This window comes from Cygnus atratus, chromosome 9 (assembly GCF_013377495.2).
Source record: "Cygnus atratus isolate AKBS03 ecotype Queensland, Australia chromosome 9, CAtr_DNAZoo_HiC_assembly, whole genome shotgun sequence".
Classification (NCBI taxonomy): Eukaryota; Metazoa; Chordata; class Aves; order Anseriformes; family Anatidae; genus Cygnus; species Cygnus atratus.
This window is the reverse complement of record NC_066370.1, coordinates 3457812-3478353: the sequence shown is the minus strand read 5'-3', so window position 1 is coordinate 3478353 and position 20542 is coordinate 3457812. Positions and strand designations below refer to the sequence as shown.

The window sequence follows — 20542 nt, the reverse complement described above, 5'->3', positions numbered from 1 at the left end:
TATTGAAGAACTGAACAACAAATGTGAATTCTCTGTTAAAATGTTACCAAAACTAATAATATATTATTTATTCCTATTTAATTAAGATATGCACTAAAGTTTTTGATTTGTACACATACTGTTGAATTAGATGATTTTTAAGGCAAAAGATTTGGCTACTGTTGCATAACCACATGGCAATTCCCTGCTGAGGAAGGAACTTGGCATAGCACCAGATGTCAGAATACAGCATAGATTTTCAACTTGATGCAGAAAAGCAAGGATGGTTTTGATTTTGCAGGAGATTCAGTATTTTATGGGAATGATGCCCACACTTTCAAGCTAGTGAGGTCTCAAGAAATGCACTTCCAGCACAGCCAGGGTGTGTCCAGACTGCTTAGCTGAGGACCATAGCAAACACAGCACTGACACAACTTGCCTGTTTGTGGTATGGACTGGCACCACAAAACACTGCTAGAGCCTCAAAAGCTGTTCTTGCATGCCAAGCTTCTCCTACATTTTGGAAGTCACTGGGCAAAGTCAGGGCCTCTGAGGGACACTGGTACCAGAAGCATGTGATCCACATCTGATCATTTCTAACACTTCATAGAGTTTCTAACTCTTCACTTATAAACTCACTTATGTGGTTGGAATGTCCATTAGGTCACAATTTTTCAGTAAAATTAAGTGTGTAAATGATCAGAGTGGAGATTTAAAAGCAGTTTAGGTAAACAAGTAAACAGTGATAACATGAAAATATTTGCTTAGTATGGATTTCATTTATATCAAGGTCAAAACGTTTTGTTATTCATTTTAATAATCAACAGAACACAATAGGTTCATACTTCAGTTTTTCAAGGAGAAAGCACTGACAAATATGAGATAAGGAAGAAAATTTCTGTACTTTCTATATACAATATTTTTAGAATATCTGGTGCTCCCAAGCCTTAGAACTAGATAGAGGGTATGATAGTCTCTCTCATAGACTGCTTCTCTTTCCCATAGTGGACTTCCCATGAAATTCCTAATCTATTTCACACTAGACTCTCACCTAGTTATTAAAAACTTGACTCTACTGGAATGTGAATGGAATGCAACTTTCTAATAACACATAAGCTGTTTCCTTTTGTTCTAATAGAACACATTTATTTTTAAAAAAATACTTCAATCTTCAATATTTCAACTAAAAAGGGGTGACGGAAAAAAACATAAAAAAGCTTTTCATATATATTTGAAAGAAAGAGGATGGACTCAAAAGATGTTTCACTGAGTACACTGCAAACATGAGATTAATACAGAGGACAGTACAGAGAGAAAAGTAAAGTAGATATTGAGACTACATGAAAATTTTATATGAAAATTTTGACTTCAAGAAGGTGGGAATGTACAGAGAGGCCAGTTTCAACATATAGAAAAGGGCTTGAAAGCTAGAATAAGCATAATATGTATAATGCAGAGCCACTGAAGGGATTTCATGAGGAAAGATACAGTGCATGAGAGTGATTTTTTTAAAGGCAGGTTTCCAAAAGTGTCTAAAGATGCCAAAGTTATAATCTAGAAGAATCCAAAGGAGAAAATTACAAAATAGTCAAGCTGAGCAACAGGAACATAAAAGAAAGTAAGAACTGCAAGAAATACTAAAAGAAACATCACAGTTTTCCCACAGGTTATTTTGGTGTATATCCTGTTCTTTGTTTGAACTATACCATCCTATTTATCAAATGTCAAAAGTAAATATTGTCACTTACCCCATCAATTTCTTGTGCTGAAAAAATAACCAGCAGCCACCTGATTTAAAAGAAGGAGAAAACTCATTTAAAACTAAACTTCCAATATTCAACCTTCACAAACATGTAGCCTCTAAGAAGAAAGAAGTGTAGACACATGATTAAGTCCTGTTTGAGGTGATTACTTACTTAAAGGATATAAGAGATATGTGTCATCAAAAAATGGTCAACATATGCTATATAATTTTATCTTTTTGATTTGTGATCCTGAGTACAAACAGATAGGGATGTACAAGAATATGTAAAAGTTCTTTTTCCTCCTGATAACCTACTTCCAGTCCCACAATTAGGAACAGCCAGAAAGAAAGCATTCCAGACAGACTTTTGCACTTCCACAGACACCATGGGTGAAGATGGAGCAGAGATGGGGGTGATTTGCCATCTGCCCCAAAATGAGTTAACTGGTACTGTTTTCTTTTTCTCAGAAACACAGCAAGAGAGAAAGGCAGGGAGCAGAAGCGCACTCAAAATAGCTGCATGTTTCCAGAGCAGCTGCTGGGGAAGACCAGCTCCATCCCAACCACTGCAAGTGGTGGATTATGAAGTTGCAGTCATGCCTTTTCTGACTTCCAAATGAATTAATAAATAAATAAAATTTTTAAAAGAAAAAAAAAAGAAAGATAAGGTAGGCCAAAATTGCTGCAGCAATACAAGAAATAATCATTATCATTAATGATTAATATTAACATTACTATTAATGACAAATAAGTAGGTGCCCACTCTTTACATGGAAAGCTACATTAGATACAGCTGTAATGTATAGGCTATACTGTGTATTAGTCTACAGGCTACAGTAAAGCCTATAACAAAATGCTTCAACCCTGCAAATTTAGTACATCTCCCAAAGTCCTATTTAGTTCAACCCGACTTTATTTTTTCTTTATGTTATTCATACGACCAACCCTTTGCAGCATTGACAACTGTGCCGGCAAACCCAAGCTTATCGTTTCAGACTATAATTGTTCACAGAATCAGACTGCAAATTATAAAACCTCTGTATGCACTGATACATACTGACAAATTGAATACTGACAAATATAATGTATTTTAGCTATTTATGCACATTTACTCTATACACTTTTTAAACTTACATTGCCTGCTACTGTTTTTCAAGTGTGCAGATTTTATGAAAATTAAATGTTCATGAAAATGATTACTGGTGACTGAAGACAAACTCATATTCTCTCTTGCTAAAAGTGAAATAAATGATTGGTTAAACAAGGTGAGGTTGTCCTATGATCAGCTATACAGCAGTAAACAGTAGAGTTTTGCATAACAGTTCTCCATGCACAGCTGAGAGAAAGTCTACTGGAATTTAATCAGATTTGGAATATATTTATACATACCAACATTATTACACAGCCCTTTTTTTGTACCTAAAGAACTCTGCAGTTCAAAACTTTTCTCTGCTGTTAGGCTTCATTCTCACTAGATTTACTATCACTGCCTCTAGTTAGTGCCCTGACATGGGCCTCTGAAGACCTGAGCTCTAAGAAAGATTAAAGCTCCTTAAAGCACTGTCTTTCAGTATGGCAGGGTTTATTCGAAAGACAGTGACGATGCCCCATATCTAAGTGTTTCATCTAGTAGATGAAATCACACAACACAATAAGGGAAGAGAGGGTATGACAGAAATTCCTGGGCTTGGTGATGTGCGTCATTCCTAATGACCTTACATCCAAAAGACTTACTGGCAGCATTAAATCTAGCTGGCAGAAACCATAGGAAATATAGAAAATATTCTTGAGATGAACTGGTTCAGTGGGCTTTTTTTAAACCACATGTGCAGGTGGTATAATAAAGACAGAAATACTATCCAAAATAGAAAGAATGAGATATTTGTGTGACAAATGAGTTTAAAAGAACCAGTGTGCCATAGCAGTTACTTGGGTTTATTATGAATTTGGGAATATTTGGGTTTGCATTGACTTTCTATGGAAGATATTATAGAAATGGAATTGTTTATCTCACACATTGCTCATTGAACATTCCTGGTCACATTGACCCTCATCTTCTCCTTAGGATCATTTTCCTCCAGAAAGAACTCCTGCCACAGCTAGTACTAGCAAGTATTCCCATCATAATTTCTAAAAGTTTTCTTCATACCTTTTAATATTTCTCCCTCATCTGCAAAATTATTCTGGGACAGGCATTCAGGTTTGAATTAGTCATTACTTCTACAAATGTGCTCATCACTAGAATGCAGGTGTAAGAACATCTTTTCTGTTAAAACAGACTCAGAATTATAGTTCCTGTTCTCTACTGTTTAAATGGTGTAGTACCCTACGTTTAAATTATATGAACTTACAGACAAATAGAAATCATATAAACTATCTTATATGCTTATAAAATTTAACACAGACTGCAGATCATTTAACTGGTGATTACTGTTTAATTGATAGCTAAGAATGTATCTCAGTGACTCTAGTTAAAAATTTTAGTTATCTGTAAAACTCACCAGGCAGCTCTGATAAGCCACTTAATCCGTTCAAACGAATCCTTTGGTAATGCCATTCACATTGATCGATGATCTGCACTTTTTTTTTTTCTTTTTTAAATAAAACAGCAGGTTTTCTGTTTCCTTCTGTTTGTGGATGGTTTACAGACACCATTCCATTCTGTTGTTCTTTTCCCCTCTGAACCTGTTTATATTAAAATATATATCTGAGGTACAATTTTACGAGAATAATTACTGGAAAACCAAAATGTGTCAACAATTTAAATATATCACACTGCACAGCTTTATAGTGGCACTATTACCCCTATTAAGCAGCATTTTTATCATTTATGCAATTATTTCAAGAGGGCTATATATGAAATTACAGGTAACATGAGAAGAGTACAAGATTTTACTCTAGAAAAGATTAGTCTTCACCCAGTGTTTGAAATAATGAACAAAGAGCATCTTGCGTAATTATTTCTTAAAAAGCTATCATACCTACTGTTTTTGCTAAGAGCATTAAAAAAAGATGACACCTTTCTACTGTAAAGACCTAATGAACTTTATATATATATATATAGTCTAGATATTAATGTCAAGACTAGAGTTAGTATCTTCTGCAAACTGAGTTGGATTGGTGTGTAGGCATCTGTATGAGCGTCTGAGCAAAGGAAGACTGCTCTGAGTGCAGCATAAGCATTATACAGTTTCAGGTCAAGAGTTATATTCACATGCATGGATAGACAACACTCATAGCAAACGTTACCTAGATTTTTTAACTTTATTTTTAGACCATTTTTTCCACAAGTTTTGCCAGGATTTAGGAAGCTGGAAGCTCTACGTGCAGAACTTACCAGAGGGCTCTGCAGTCCCGGACAGGTAACAGTTTGCATGCATAAATTAACTATACCATGCATCTGTGACCTCTGACTTGGGTCCAGCAGCATACATGTAGATTTATGTGAAAATGTGCTGCACCAACTTTTTTGTAAGCTCAAGCTCCACAGATCTAGAGAAATGGCCAAGTCCTGTGCAGATTTCCACATACCCCAAATAAGACAAAAGCTGAAATCCTTTAGAATAAGGAACCTCTGTGAATCCCTTGCCAGAGGTAATCTCAAAGTGAAGGCTTAGAGGCTTGGCTTTTCCTAGGGTAGCACAAGTTTTTACAACCTTTTATTTTTCCGTGCTGTAGTCTTCCAAATCTGGGGAGGTTAATTTTGAGGAGACTGAACACCGCCTAGGGTAAACAGCCAGGGATTCACTTCCTTTGGAGAAGTCCCCTGAGTAAGCAAAGGCAATCAGCTACATGAGAAGGGAGCAAGGACACGAACCTGGAGCAAACTGGCTGCTCTCTTTCAGCTGTTCAACAAACAGCTATATTTTCTTTGTAAAACGAATGTGCAGTTCCGGAAACATTACTGTCTTGCTTTCTGTAATTTACTGTAACGGCTTGCTAACTAGAACTAATTTGTGAATAATATTGACTCCTATGTGTATGCACAGTATATCCATATCCCACGGTATGAAGAAGAGACTTTGTAAACTACCATGCACTGACTAATGAATGAATGGCATACGGACAACCAGTCCATGCTGCAAGATCACACTCTACATATACTGTACAGTACTCCCTTCATCTGCCAAATTCTTAGCCTCTTTCTGTGCCCCAGTTTTTCATCTGTATGGAAAGAAGCAAGGAAGCAAGGATGCACAAATACTTTGATACCTCACTGATTTTTTTACATTAGTAATATAAGCAAGACTGTGAGGCATTAAAATACAACAGGGAGGGACTACCTCAAATGGAAATTCCAAACCAGTCATAAAGTGTTAGACTTCACAGAAATTTGTTCTTGTTGCCTGTTATCCATGTCATTATTTCATTATCCAGACAGCTTCTGAAAATGATGAAGAAATTCAATTTGGTATGCTTGCTTTGTATTAGCACAGCAGCTTTAACTTTCAAATTAAATTCCATTTTGATCCAACCCATTGACATAGTTTGAAATCATACTTAAAGTATGAGTGGAAGACTTAACTCTGTTTGCTTTTTCATCATGCCCACCTAAAACCCATCATTTTCTGAACAAGCTTCATATAGTTCAAAGTGTTTAGCAGCCAGTGCAAGAATAGAAGGATTATAAAGTGTTATTTAGGCAGATACAGCCATCTGATCTCATATTTTACATTTTGAAGTAATCACAAACGTTACCGCCACAGAATACTTACCTAATACTCAAAGTGCAGAGAAAGCTCGCGCTGTAACATAACCTAGTGTTTAGTCTCTAGACTTCAACCGTGAAGGAAGACCATTTCATACTTAGGGATTCTGATGAAGTAAGACCACATCTCCCTTGTCAGTATTTTCCCATCTTTGCTTTTAGACTTGTTGATTTATTTTTTGGAAATTGCCACATGGCTTTGCATCATTTGAAAACTGACTTAATAGCTTTGTATTATAGCAGTATTTCATTCACTACGTCCTCTGCATGTATTCTTTTCTCCTCATAGTGTTTTTCCTTATTTCTTCTGTTTCTTCCAATATTTCTTTGGCCTTGTATTCAAAAGCCCCCGTTAAGTATCTTCTTGTTTACTCAGTGAGAGTTATACCATTCATCCTGCGTCTGAACTTTCATCATTTCTGACCATTCTCTTCCACTGACCCTGCTGTCCCAGAGAATCTCACACCTTCTGTTTTCACTTTTGTGTGGCGCTCTGCTACCTTCTGTCTAACACTAGTTCTTCTAATGTTAAATTTCAGTGATGGATTTAGGTGCTTACAATGTACAGATGCCTATGGCTTATAAACTGTAGGCCACATTTTTGTCCTTATTGCAGTATTCGTGCATAAAAATCATAGCACTGCTACAGTCGATTGGTTTAGGGATCTCACAAGTGGATGGATTTAGTGATTTTCTCCCTGAGGTATCATTTTCTCTACATGGTCACCATCAATCTGGCTTGAAAACCAGGGATTTTTTTTTCCTTTTCTTTCTGTACCCGCCAGCTTGCTCTCATCGATCGATATTTGGGATTTTAGAGTAAAGCCGATCATGTCTATAATGATGTACAAGATCTTTGGCACTGAATATGATACTCTGCGCTTCCAGAGACATGTTTTTGCTGTGGGGAAAAGTAGCCTCTACTAACTCGCTTTCACAGCAGATTTCAGAGGGGGTTGACAGCGCACTGTACTGAATGGAGACCCAGCTCTTCCACTCTCACGCCTGTATGAGCGGCTGTTTTACAAAGCTCTGTGGTTAACTTTATGCTCATGAAAGACTTTAGATTTCTATCTCATGAGTAATCCTGACTAAATTCAGATACATATATTATATTGTTGTACAGTTAGGCTTTTCCTGTATCGCTTGTAATGCTCACCAAAACCCCTAACACAGGATGTCCCGTACAGCACTTCAGAACACTACAAATAAAGTGGAGCTGGCCTGGCCAACGTACCTCCAAAGTCTGCCCAGCAGTCTTTTTGGTGAGATGTTACTTCTGTCAGTAATACAGATGCGATAAACTTTACATACTGCCAACACTTCACAAATCACGCTTTCATTCGGAAAACCTCCCTATTACTCAAAGCTGTGTGAAAAGCCCGGGCAGAAACGCTTCCCGGGGGTTGACAGCGCTGCAGCGGCCAGCAGTGTGTCTCCGCCGCCTCATTACCGAACCCCCGCTAAAAGCCGAGCACAGCCACCAGGTCCCGGTCCCGCCACCCCCGCGCACCTCAGAGCTGCTCCCCCGACCCCTCTCCGGCCGGGTCCCCGTCCCCATCCCGGTCCCAGCACGGCCCGGGGCTGCCCCCTCCGCTCACCTCAGCTCCCAGGTGGGAGAGCCGCCGGCTCCTCGCCTACCCCGCGCCCGACGGACAGACGGCGGTGTCCCAGGCAGGGGACGCGGGGTGTGTGGGGGTGTGGGAGAAGAGGGGTGGCCCCGCCCCGGCCAGCCCTGTCCCCTGTCCCCACCCCGTGGGGCCGGGAGCGCTGTGGAGGGTGCGAGACGGCAGCCCCGGGGGGCAGAGTCGGAGCGGCCCGAGCCGAGCTCCGCAGGCAGCGCGGGGATGGCCGCCGGGGGCTGTCCCGGCCGCCTGCTGCCGCTTCTGCTGCTGGTACTGCTGGTACTGCTCGCCCTGCTCCGGCCGGGCCGCGCCGCGGCGGCTGAGGTGAGTGCAGGGGACGGGAGCGCGCTCGGAGCCGTGAGGAGGGAGCGGGGCCGCGCCTCAGGCCTCGCCCGCCTGCCCCAGCCGCGCCGCGCCATCAGGTGCCGCCGCCCCGTCAGGGCTGGGTGGGCGCCGTCCCCCCCCGGTTGTGTTCCTCCCGCGGCAGCAAGGTGTTAATTTCTCCTCGTGTGCGGTTGCTTCGCAGCCTGTTAAAACATCTCACCGGTCACCGTTATGAGGAAACTGACCGTCTACTTTGCCGCTGTTAAACGGAGCCAAATGCTGCTTCTGCTGTACAGATTGTCTGAAACAAACTAATTAATAATAACGTGTCTTGTAAAATACTGCACCTCTTTCATTTGCTAGTTCTGTGTCCAGAAACAGACCAAGCACCTCACATCGTGTTCTTTCCTGGCACTCTGTGGCTAACCTGCAGTCACGTTTAGTCGTTTAACAAAAATCTAATTGCTTTATTTATGAAGGAGTTAAAGCACCTCCTGGTTCTTCAGTAGAACAGAGATACCAGACCTATTTGCCATTCCAGTAAATTACTAATTTTCTGCAAAGTTGTTTCAGGCTCTGCGTAGAAAGCCACACGAATAACCTGTAATAAGTCCTGTCTCCCTCTTCTGCCTGGTTGTTCTTAATTCCATTCCTCCTCCTCTGCGGGCATCCTCATTGCCCTCCTTGCTCCTAGGACACGGACATCACCGTGTGCACTTCTGGATGGCTGTTCACAAGCACAGGCTGTGCACCGGGAACGCCTTCCCCAGCACACACACACTTTCTCTAGGCTTCTGTTCTGCCTACGTTGATCTCATCATGTTGGTTTTTTAACTACAAGGGAAGGGACAAGGAGGTGTATTGACAGGAGACCACATATGTCCCAGTAAAGCACTTTCTAGCATGCTTGGTAGGATCCTGGAGTATTTGCCAGTCTTGCAGACTCAGGTACCTCAGTTCATTAGCAGCCTTTTTGCTAAGGGTAAATCACAAAGTTCCAAGGTACCGGTTTTCTAAATTGTTGTCATTACTAGATCCTTGTTTATGCTTAGGTCTTAAAGACAGGATAGAGGACAGTGAGAAGTGTCTGCACTTCTACGAGATTTCTACTGAAATCTTGCTGTTTAAGCAAAGCTTGAATACAAGGTAGTGATTCAGTGGTTCTTTGAAAGTTCAGATTTCAAATGTTGTCTGAGATTAGTTTAAACTAGATTTACAACAGATAACTGAGGTCAGTTTAAGATTCAGATGTCAGTTTCTGCTCTTCTGGTATATTCTAAAGAAAAAATCTAAGAATGTTTTCTAGATGATGGAGGAAATTGGAACTTTAAAACCAAAAGCTTAATTTGACATCCTAATTAGTGGTTAATGTTAACTGGCATGAAGTGATTCATTATAATAATTGACTGAATAAGTCAGTGCATCTTAGCTGGACTGTCCATTGCAAGGAAATAGTTATTATTTATGTTTTAAAATCATGCTACATTTTCATATGAAAATTAATTGATATTTGACCAGCTGTATGAATAAGTTAGAAGATGTTTCAATACAGAAAAGTTTTCGATTTGTTTCTTAATCACTCAATAAGTAGTTTATTCCCAAAGACAAGAAATAAAACTATTAATTTTTGCCTGCTGCTGTTGATATAGCAAGTTTTGGTCCTCACAGCCCTTCACCGTCGTGACTTCCCTGTCCTTAGGAGCCTGAACTTTCTGGCACATGCTAGGGAGTATTATTATCTGCATTCCTGGCCACTGGCATGCTCTAATCACATCTTCTGAAAACTCAGCAGAAGTAGCATCTTCCCATGTCAAAGGCTTTTCAGCTTGCTTGATGTATTCCTTCTTTTTCCCTCAGGGAATGAAGTCTTTCTCATTCCTCATATATATATTTTTTTTCCTCTCAGAAAAAAAAAATAAAATTTGCTTTCCTTTTCATTTACTTTAACAGCATCTGGAGCTGGTACTATCTTGATATTAACATACAAGCCAATTCTCGTGAGAGTGTCATAACTTTAATATCATCCATGCTTTTCTTTTCTGGTTTACAGTGATGTATGTCTTGAAATTAAACATGAACCTAAAAATGCTTCCTGAAATTTGTTGTTTCAAATAACACCAATAAGAAAAAGACATAGGTCAGTTTATCGATAACTGCTCCTTAGTAGCATTGATCACTTTTACGGTAGCATCATGTTGACGTGTTCAGGATAAAAGAAGGCTTCTACTTGGGCGAGATTACTTAATTGCAAGTTAGTTGTTCATCGCCTCACATTACTGCTAGTGCTGAATTTTCATTGTAATACAACTACAATATTGTATTAGCTCACAGGATAAAGTCAAATACTCTGTATCCTGTATTTGCATCAATCATTACTCTGCATTTTTTCATCATGGCAAAGGAGGGGAGATAAAATACAAAAAATACAAAAACAGTGACTACAAAAGTAGAGATCTTTTTTTCCATCCTCTTTCTCACTTATGTTTATGGACTGTAACTAGATGCAAGTGTTTACTTTCCACAATTAATTTTTATTTTTTATTTTTTGTCATGAATTTTAAAATTCACAGGCAAATACTTGTAAGCTAGTCTCTTCTTTATGCAATACTGATATTTTTCCCTAATTATATACAAACCATATTGCAGTTACATAGATCATAGCACATGGCTCTGGAACAGCACAGTGTTCTAGCTCAGCCATGAGCACCTCCAGATCTTGTAAGAATGGAACGCAGGCTGACTGGCTTTGTGGAACTGGGAATCAAAATGTTGGAGGGACAAATTAGTGGCACAGTGAGAATGGGCCTTCTCTGCCGGCCTTTGGAAACACCCAGGCTCTGTCCCATGAGACAACTGAGAAGGGACAACATGCAGCTGAATATACAAAAGAGTTCACTGAGCATGTTAGAAGAAATTCTTTGTGAAGTGCTCTCTTTGATTTGGTTAATACGATCCCAAGTCTGAAGTCAGTGGGGGTGTTACTCTGATAATTGACCCCAGTTTATACAAGGCTGTTCTGATCCTGATTGCCACTGCAATTAGTTGCAGCCATCATTTCCATAAACAGGCCAATGTCAGAGCACTGCAGAAGAATGTTTTTCCCACTGAGCCATGATCGGAGTTACTATGAATTGGTAGAATTGCCCTAATGTTGGTGCATCACACAATTGATGGAGTTCAGCTCTCTTACACTGCATGGAAGCTTGCTCTGGTGGCCCAGAAAGGTTAAGTGCTCTGTTTAGAGCTGCAGGCCGCAGCACACAGCTGAAACGAGATGAACCTCCTTAGGCGATCTTCATAAAACGCCTGTGAAAGCTGAACTGTTAACACTTAATGTGTTGTTTTTTTCTAACAAATCTGCAAAGTAAATATATTTTTAGCCAAAACTATATAATTCAAGTTATATCACTGACTGAATAATATTAAAATGATCAAAGTAGGCAGGCAGACACTGGTTCTTTCTTAATCGCTTTGCATTTCATATAGAAATAACACCATTTTATTTTGAGATCTGTGCAAGCATTCTCTTCTGCAGTACCTAGAGCTGGTTTATCATAACATGTCTTTGAAACAAAATACTTTGCTATTAAGTGCAACTAGTATGGGATGTCCGGTCATCTATTTTACTGTCACATTCTCACCCCGCTGCCTAACACAGTAATACTAGAAGGCTCAGTATGCTGGCATGAGTTACAGAAGCTTAGGAGGACAGTGAAATACAAAAAGGCTTTTTTCTTAACTGTTCACGTCTCAGTCTCTCTTGCACGCTGAAGTTCTGTTTTGTCACACAGTCTATTTCTAGTTTTATTTTCATTATTTGTCTTGTTTTTTAATTTAGAAGTTTTGTGATAGGGTACAAGTCTCACAGGTTTACAGGTTTTCCATTTGGCCTGGTTCAGTGAAGGCTTTGTAATTGGGACTTGAAGCAGCATTTTCCCAGTTGTAGAGGAAGCTGCAAGAAAAAGCAACCTTTTTTTGTTGTTGTTTTGCTTTTCTTTTTTTTTAAATCTGTAAAATCATAAAGCCTTTCCAAAAAGCAAAAACCAAAGCATGTGCAGTAAGCTTTCTCTGAGCAAGCTACTGTTGCTTTCATTTCTATTTGCACCACTTAACAGAAGATACACACCAGGAATTTTATGAATATACAAATATACAGGCCTGAGGAGACAACAGTTATAATGAATACCATTCCCACACTCAACAGTTGGGAAGAAATGGTGTGATATAATGCTAATCATACTATGGTAGGATGGCAGAAATTCACTAGTTAAATTATATGTGTTCTGTGCTATTAGGTTGCTCTTTTAAGATGCCTTCCTCTTAGGAAGGAAGAGCACGGATGAATAAGCTGCTTAAACACCCTTAAGTTTGCTACACAAAAAATTCTGTGGCCTGAATTGCCTAATCTTTTTTTTCCCTGTGGATAGGAAGAATATTTATTTGTGTTGTCCCAATGTCCTGTTCAAGGTCAGGAGGAAAAAAAAAGAAAAAAGAAAACACAGAGATAGTGTTTATGGGACTGCCTTTGGAGATTGAACCAGTCTGAATGTATCATGAACATTTAGGTCCAGTTTCTGATAACCCTCATCACAGTATCTTCCACCCCAGTGAGATTGTGTGTAAAGTAGGGCAGTGGTCACTGCATCAAAAACTCCAGGGTTCCAGCAGAAGAAAGCAAGCCATCATTCTCTCTGCTTAAAGAGGGCATAATTCTGTATCTTAAAAAATAACAGATTCAATTGAATTTCGACTGATTGTTTTCCAAAACTGCCCACAACGTGCCAGGTTTAGTTACGTAGACACAGTAATTTTAGGCAGCTTCTACAACACATGCCAAGGTGGTTGTCACTGAGCTCGCAAATTTCAGTTGGGGAAAACTCAGGGGTGTTTTTCTTCTAAATGACAACATTTTACTTGTTTTATCCAAACATAAGGATGACAACGTGCAGACACAATGAAGATTGCTAAGCCCTACTGTTCTCACACTCCCTAATTCTTTACCATCGGTGAGCTGGAGAGGAGAAGGGAGTAGCGCCGTGCAATTAATTGCACTGTATCTGCCTGGACAAGAATGTGGCTGGCACTGTGGAAGTTGGACGTGGAGCTATGAGGAAGATGGCAGAGTGGTATGCTTTCATCACCACAGTATAAACAGCGATGCTATGGGAACTTCTTGGAACTTGCACACAGCTGGGTTCGTTCACAGCAAAAGAGGATATGCTGTTTAGTTACATGTAGTACAGAAGGAGAATTGCAGAGTGTTTTAAGTCTTTTTTTTTCAAGTGCATAATATACCTCATTTGAACAGAGGCTGCGAGAGATACCAGAATTTTTACTAAAATTTTGTTTCTGTTTTGCACTGTTCTGTGTCAGGTTTTTGTTGTTGGTTTGTTTCTTGTAACAAATGTGAATACTACTAATGAAGAGACTTAACTAACAACAAAATTGTCATTAAGTGAAGTTCTTATGCAATATTTTTTTACTTCAAAAACTGATCAGGATTTCAAAACTGTTTAAATTTATGAAGTGAAAACAGTTTCTGTACCCATGTACCTGTGACATAGTAGAAGGTTGTCTAACTGTTCATCTACAGCAGCTTCTCCCATTTGTCCATATCAGTCATTTACCATTGATTTTTGGTTGATTTGCAAATGCAATTATAAATACATCTTCCTATTACATTAAAAACAATCCTTTTCAAAATAACTCTAGGCTTTAAATTAAGGACAGAAAGCAAGGAAGTTCTTATCAAATACGGATAGGCATATGTTGTACGTTCACATTGATCACAAATTGTGTATTTGTTAATTAGACACAAAATGCTGCTGCTGTGAAAGGTTCTGAAGATTTTTTTCCAGAAATCATAAATGCTTAGGACGTCTCTTCCATGCCTCATGCTGAAAGCAGCACATATCCAGTAGTATAAGGGCCATGTTACCAGGGAGGGGTAGTGATTCAGTAGCTATTCCCTGAGCAAGGTTCCCATTACACGTGTTTAATGGAGCTTATTCAACAACAGCCGTGGCTGGAGCATTACAGTTGTCTTCCACAGCCTCCGAGATCAGTTCTCCCTGCATAAGACATTGACTGAGTTATTTATTAGTTAAAATTGCAGGTGTGTTTCTTGGTAATGGAAAGTAAAAATGAAATAATTTGTGTCAGGTGCAAGGTATTCGTCTGATAGGCAAAATGCTGTGAATTCTGATAGCATTCGTTGCTGTTAACAGGAGTCTTCGAAGGTAGGAATGTCTGGCTGCCTTCCAGTTCACAAGTGACTACACAATGTTTCAGGGTTCGGGAACTGACATATTTTCCTTTGTCTCATCATCTCCTATTTCTGCTCTATGTTGTCTATACTTATTGAAGGCTTAATAATTTGGTTTTGTTGTACTGGTCCAGCAATCACTAAAAAAAACACAAAGTTCTTCATAGTCTTTGATAATTTTAATGAATTCATGTTTGATGCTTAGAATGCATGAAAAACTTTTAGTATACAGATTGCGATTGTGAGAGTGGTATTTTGTTATGATAGCAATGTTTTGGAGTGAGGGAGCTTCATTCTCCAGTACCTTGTACGCTACATAGTGACTTGCGGTTGTGCAAAAAGAGGAAAATGCTGCCAAGGTCACGTATTTACTAACTGAGTCTAGGTAGAATTACTAACTGTGCTCGTCTAGCTAAGTATCCTAATGCAAGTGCATCTTAGATTCAGAAAAAAATATTTTCTTTATATAACTTTTTCCACACTAGGAACTTTTTTCATGGGATACAAAGATGGTGAAGGGCCTAGAGGGGACGATGTACGAGGAGCGGCTGAGGTCACTGGGCCTGTTCAGCCTGGAAGGGAGGAGGCTGAGGGGAGACCTCATCGCAGCCTACAGCTTCTCTCGAGGGGGAGTGGAGGGGCAGGTGCCGATCTATTCTCTTTAGTGACCAGCGATAGGACCTGAGGGAATGGTGTCAAGCTGTGGCAGGGGTGGTTCAGGCTAGACATCAGGAAATGGCTCTTCACTGAGAGGGTGGTCGCACACTGGGACAGGCTCCTCAGCTACGTAGTCACAGCACCAAGCCTGTCAGAGTTTAAGAAGCGTTTAGACTGTGCTCTTAGTTACATGGTTTGAATTTTGGGGTAGACCTGTGTGGTGCCAGGAGTTGGACTCGATGATCCTTATGGGTCCCAACTTGGGATATTCTATGATTCTATTATTAACTTTCTTGATAGTGGCCTGCAACTCCCTCACAAGGGGAGCGGAGGGGCAGGCACTGAGCTCTGCTCTCTGGGGACAGGGACAGGACCTGAGGGAACAGCATGGAGCTGGGACAGGGGAGGGTCAGGCTGGGTGTTAGGGAAAGGTTCTGCACCCAGAGGTGGTCGGGCACTGAACAGGCTCCTCAGTGGTCACAGCACCCAGCCTGCTGGAGCTCAAGGAGCGTTTGGGCAGCGCTCTCAGACACATGGCCTGGTTTTGGGGCAGTCCTTTGTGGAGTCAGGGGTTGGCCTCGATGGTCCTTGTGGGTCCCTTCCAACTCAGGACATTCTATGGTGCTATAATAATATTTTACACCTATTTTTATTAGATGCAATCGAAAACACGTAGTAGAGAACATTAGAGAAATGGGTCTTTTGTAGTTTTAAACAGTGTATGACCATCAGCTATTTGAGCAATATTATTCTGGTCTGAGTTGTGGTTTGTAGATGCAGCTGGAATGTGTGAAGTGATTGCTTTGCACTGAGACAGCTCAGGAAGAATTCAGAAATCTCCGTGTGTCAGCAGCCCTGAAAATAGACAGTCAAGATTCTTAAAGGAATTGGCTCACTGATACATCATTTTTAATAAGTATTGGAATTTAAGAGAAATTACAGAAAATGGGAAATAAGCCGATAACTTACTGCTACTTATAAAGGACTGTTGTCATGACATGCATAATTTTAGGCTGCTCAGGGTACCATTACTAAGCAGAAAGGTGGGGGGAAAGAAGTGTTACCACAGAAAAGTAGATCTTGTCCAACTAAAGTTATTTCATGTTTTAGTGGAGTTCTACTTCAGTGATCTTTGAAGTTAAAAGATAAAGACCTAATTACAGGATGGGTGAGATGCTAATAAAAATGAACTTTAAATGAAAAATCAGACTTGCATTTTTAATAATGAGCCAGATCAGCGTCCAGAACCAGCAGTGCAGGCAAGTGACAGCTTCAGCACTCACTTGAGAGAAGACACCTGGGTTATTCTTACTGTCCGCTGTAATTAATGAATATCACTTGCACTGCTCTTAATTCATGTTAAAATTCCTCATGTTGCACAGTCATCTTTCATTTATGTTAACCAGGACTTACCCCTGGAATCAGTTGCATTCACCCATGAAATTAAAGACCAATCAGGCCAAAAGTGTGAATTTAAGCCCCAACTCAACCAGGTTACTTTGTTCCTACAGCACACATTTAATTTCAGCTCACCTTTCATCTGAATGTCTTTGTTACTCATCCTGGGTGGTTTTGGTATAGGCTTCATCTGAAACCTGCTTAAGGAATACGGTACCTGATCTTTGCCGTCTCTGTCCTTGTACAGGTTTATTTGTTTGTGTCTTTTAATATATAAATAATGTATTTTTAAATTGTAGCTGACCATTATGGCTGACCTACTATACTCTTCTCCAGATCTAGAAATAAAAGCAAATGCTCTGTCTCCTCTGTCGTCATAGATGTCTTTATGGAACGATGTGTGGAAAAATACTGGCACGTCCTCCTCTCTGGCTCATTTTGTATGTTCCCCATCTTCTTGCCCTTAACCCCCTCTACTACCCTCCAAATGTGAGTGACAGAACTCAAAGCCTGTGCTTTTGGTAGAAATGCCTATCGTTTGCTTTTCTTTCCTTGCATTGATGCTTTGTGATCTCTTTTGAGACATTAGGGTTTGGTAATATCCCTAAATACATTCTCTGACATCCTCCGTATAGCTAGGTCTGTCAGCATGGTGCCGTGAGCTGGGTGACATTCCCTGATGCTCCACTATGACTGCAGCGCAGGGAGTCGTGGTGTTTTTAAACAGATACTTAAATTAGTCTCTGAATTGGGGGAAGGAAGACGTCAGAGCCTCACAGAATCCAATCCCATAGTGTGGGAAGGGCACCTCAGTATTACACATACCATTGCAGGAGGCCCCATAGTGGAGTCACCCAGTGAATAAAACTGCAGAAGATGTGCTGCTGCAGAATAGGTGCTTCAGTGTACACTGCTGGAATTATTTAAAATGCACGTGCTACTACACTACCACTCAAAACTCCTCTGAAAGGAAGTCTTCTAGGTTACTCCAAGAAAGTGGTGTTGGTTTTTTTGTTTGTTTGTTTGGTGGTTGTTTTTAATTTTGCTTCATTGGTTAATTTATTTGACTTGTTATCCACACAAGGACTTGGCTTTGTTCATTAGCCTAGATTTTTGGATCAGAAATCTAGTTCCATCTCCCTATCTGATTATTTGAAATAAAACGTGGTGGTTATTAGAAAAATCACAAAGCTGAAAAACATGCAGCCACTTACAGAGATGTTATTGTGAGTATTTTGAATAATTTGTTAATACCTAATATTAAATTTCCCTATCTTACAACTTGGCAGTAGACTATTGCTTTATTATGATCCTTTGATAAAGAAGCTGCAGGCATCTTGCAAGGCTGTGGAAACATCCAGGCAGCATCAGTAGTGTAAGTGAGCAATGACTTTTTGGTTCAAAGCTCCTTTACAGAAGGCGTAATCTAATCTTACGTAAAAATCATATGCCAAAACATTTAGTGTTATCCAACTAACTGTCTGTGTAATGTAGAATTGTCTTTGGTCTTTTCAGTTTAGTTTAAAGTGAGATGCATTCACAAAAAGATCTAAATTGATTTGAAAGCTAACTAATGGCAAATTAAACACATTCGAAGCATTCTGACTTCTTGAAGAACAAAGGCTGTCTTTCTTCAAATGGTTTAATAACCTTCATTAGTTATGTAGCATCATAAGTTTTTACATGTTCATGCATTTAACTTCACATTGAATTAATCTGTGATTATAAGTTAAAAGTAATATTTTCGTCTGTATCCGTACATACCAGGGCTTCTGCAGATTATACTTACTAGGGAAGAGTCATGTCCCTTGGTGATTTCTCTACGTGTCCTCAAAATTGTGCTTTGCATACAAACACTTTAAAGAATCTGCTTTATTCTTTTATAGTTAGAAATAAGGCGCAATTCCGTTAAAGTTTGTAGAATTACGATGGCAAATACTAGCAATGTAGAAGCCTGTAAGTATTTATGAGGAAAGCTCACTCTGCTCAGCAAGGATGTGCTCCCAGGTACTCTGAATCAATCCAGAGAATTTGGACCACTTCAAGTATTCTTTCCTAGTAAGCGGCACCTTTCCTGGGCTGAGGTGGCTACTAAATCTGTAAGCTAAATCTTTGTATTAGCAGTTGAGTTTGCAAAGTAACTGGGTCTCACAGCTCTTGTAGTTAATTTACAATTTTCGTATGCAAGCCTTAAAAACGTGATAGCTTGAGTAACTGACCAGCAGAAAAGTGCGGTGTCTGCAAGTGAAGACTGCTTTTATCCTATTGTGTGATGAACACATCAACATGAGCAGGTACTGTTTTTATACTGTTTATCAGACGTACCAAAAAGGTGTCAGTAAAATGTACTATTCTGTAGAGAATTCTTTGGGATGGAAGGTAATGTTATTGAATAGGAAACAATCCATTCCCAATTTATTTTGAGATGTCTATCCCTTTATCCTTTTATGCTTATACTTAAAGGCTTAAGATACCTGTCATATAATTCAATTGGTGAATTTAGAATACCCAGTGGCAAACTTACAGACCTCACCAAGAAGAAATCAGGATATTTGTTGTTAATTCTGAGCTACTGTTTATTCTTGTGCCTCTGGTTATTAAATTGTACTGATTAAAATAATATCAAAGATAGCATAGTCACGTCTCTTCTGTTTTACAAGACAACATTGATTTCCAAATTTCTGATGCAGTGCTACTTAAACTCTAGCTGTCAGATCTAGGGAAGAAAGTCTTCTTAAATCTGCTGAGGAATTAAAGTTTGCAACACTAAAAACCTCACCTGTACCATCACATAATTGCCTGTTAATCTGTCCATGGAACACATTGCCACAGATATTTCTTGGGGGATTTGCTTTTCATGGCTGATGGATTCTAATTTATGCTTTATTTTGTAAATAGCTGTTCACTTGAGGAGTATTTCCTGCATCTGTTTTTAAACTACTAGATGGAGTTCTCACCTAACTTCAGCCACCTAAAAGACAGAGAGCTTCCACCAGCAACTGTCTAGCCCCCAGAGAACGGCAGATACCTGCAGCATCCTTCCTTCATCTGAAAAGAGGCACCTAAAAAGACGGAATGAGTTGTTCCAAAGTAGCTGTCAGGTTCCTGTGTGGAGTCAAGGGAAAGAGACGGACACCATCAACTGTGTAGGAAAGGAAGGCAGATACCTGATACCGGATACCCTGGTTTTGGCTGATAAAGATAGATGAAATCGATCCTAGCTTGTGGGAAGAAAAGATGCTTTTCAATTCTGTAAAATGTTTTACCTGAACATACTGCCACAGAGAGATTCAAATTTAATGACAATCTGACACCGTTCTTTTAAAATGTCACGGAGAACGTTTTCTCTATCTTTTGCTTTCTGTTTTTTTGAGAACACCACTGGAAAAGTTATAAATTTGGAACAGTGCTGCCGTTGTATTATGAACAGCTGTAGGGGTTAATTAATTCTGTCTTCAGCATCTGAATAGAAATTTCATGTCATACCATATTAAAGGCTTTGATCTTGTAGGAAATATAGTTCCTCCCTCTTTTCTGAGTTTTATGAAGCTCAGGAAAATACCATCATAGCCAATGTAGGATATTTGTCCCTTTCCTATTGTCTGGAGCTGTACCATAGTATAAGTAATTGTGATAAACAAATAGACTGAAATGAGAAGCTAAACTGAAAAACAACCTTCTTTCTATAGCAGTACAGTTGAAAAAGTCGTTCAGCAATAGCTTCAAAAATAAATGGAAAAAATTAAATAAATAAGGACAATAAATGCACATTACTCCGTATCTGTATGGAATATATTGCTTCAGTAGCCTTAATAATACTTTTGTATGTACAATATTTATGT

At 39.5% G+C, this 20542-nt stretch overlaps 2 protein-coding genes across 2 annotated transcripts in view; one reads left to right on the top strand and one right to left on the bottom strand.

Moving 5' to 3' along the window:
• COL4A4 (collagen type IV alpha 4 chain) overlaps window positions 1-4280 on the bottom strand; it is a 62707-nt gene extending 58427 nt beyond the window's left edge. The window contains exons 1-2 of the mRNA XM_035544727.1: window positions 4225-4280; window positions 1728-1767 (exon numbers count right to left, since the gene is read on the bottom strand). Coding sequence (XP_035400620.1) covers window positions 1728-1767; window positions 4225-4280 — 96 coding nt within the window. The remainder of the gene's footprint in view (window positions 1-1727; window positions 1768-4224) is intronic.
• Window positions 4281-8246: 3966 nt separating this feature from the next.
• The window catches only part of COL4A3 (collagen type IV alpha 3 chain), a 60523-nt gene continuing 48227 nt past the window's right edge, over window positions 8247-20542 (top strand). Inside the window, exon 1 of the mRNA XM_035544696.1 lies at window positions 8247-8380. Within this exon, the coding sequence (XP_035400589.1) occupies window positions 8279-8380 (102 nt within the window). The 5' untranslated portion in view covers window positions 8247-8278. The remainder of the gene's footprint in view (window positions 8381-20542) is intronic.